The sequence below is a fragment of the Mus caroli genome, chromosome 6 (assembly GCF_900094665.2).
Source record: "Mus caroli chromosome 6, CAROLI_EIJ_v1.1, whole genome shotgun sequence".
NCBI classification, from domain to species: Eukaryota; Metazoa; Chordata; class Mammalia; order Rodentia; family Muridae; genus Mus; species Mus caroli.
This window is the reverse complement of record NC_034575.1, coordinates 115,437,658-115,438,721: the sequence shown is the minus strand read 5'-3', so window position 1 is coordinate 115,438,721 and position 1,064 is coordinate 115,437,658. Positions and strand designations below refer to the sequence as shown.

Genomic DNA, 1,064 nt, shown 5'->3' with positions numbered 1-1,064 from the left:
GACATGCCTAGTGCTCTCAGAAGCCAAAGGCCAGAAGACGGCATCAGATGCCCTGCAACAGGAATTACAGATAGCTGTGAGCTGCCAGATATGTGCTTGGTGTCGGACCCAGGTCTTCTGGAAGAGTGTCTAGTGAGTTTGGCCACTGAACACTTCTCCAGCTCCAAGAACAAGTTTTAAAAAGTCTTTGATCTATATTTGGTTAAACCAAAGCAAAGAGAAGCTGAAGACACAAGGGCTAATTATGCATAGATTTATATTCTCTTCTCTAACTCAGTACCCACAGGCATATGATTTAGGATAATGTACATAAGACAAAGCAAAGTTAATATTACATAAACCAAAGCTGCAATTTGAGATTTTCCACCATGTCTTTTAATCAATAAGCTANTTTTTAAAAAAGATTTACTTATTTATGTATATGAGTACACATTGCTCTCTTCAGACACACCAGAAGAGGGCATCAGATCTCATTACAGATGGTTTGTGAGCCACTATGTGGTTGCTGGGAATTGAATTCAAGACCTCTGGAAGAGCAGTCAGTGCTCTTAACCACTGAGCCGTCTCTCCAGTTGCCAAATAAGCTAATTGAACACTATATATATAGCAAGACAAAAATAAATCCTTTCATGCCTGACAAGTCCCAATAACTTACAAAGTTAACAGAGAGAGTTCCTTTCCGTTGTCTCATTTGCATGTTAAATGCATCTGACCTGTTGGTAACTTTTCTTCTTCGGGTGACTTCATCTTGAAAAAAAAAGTTATATAAGTAAACTGATATTGAGCTCTTATTATGAATCACACATTACTTAAGATTATTTAAATTAGATAAAGTCTTATAACAATATGAGCTAGACTTAGTTACTGTTAGCAGCTGAAGATAAAGAACCTAAGGTATAGCAAAATTGGATAACTTCTTTAAAATCATATAGCCAGTGTATAGCAGATTTGGGATTCTAATCTACACAAATCCAGAGAGTTAAAACTCTCAATGACTACCTGCATGCCATATTTATTACATACTGTGTATATGTATGCTTTAGAGTGGGGTCTCCAGTTAGTCA

The 1,064-nt window shown here is 36.8% G+C and overlaps 1 protein-coding gene across 1 annotated transcript in view; it reads right to left on the bottom strand.

The window, feature by feature from the left end:
* The window catches only part of Kdm5a (lysine demethylase 5A), a 70,013-nt gene that overhangs the window by 52,999 nt on the left and 15,950 nt on the right, over positions 1-1,064 (bottom strand). The window contains 1 exon segment of the mRNA XM_029478250.1: positions 656-747. Within this exon segment, the coding sequence (XP_029334110.1) occupies positions 656-747 (92 nt within the window).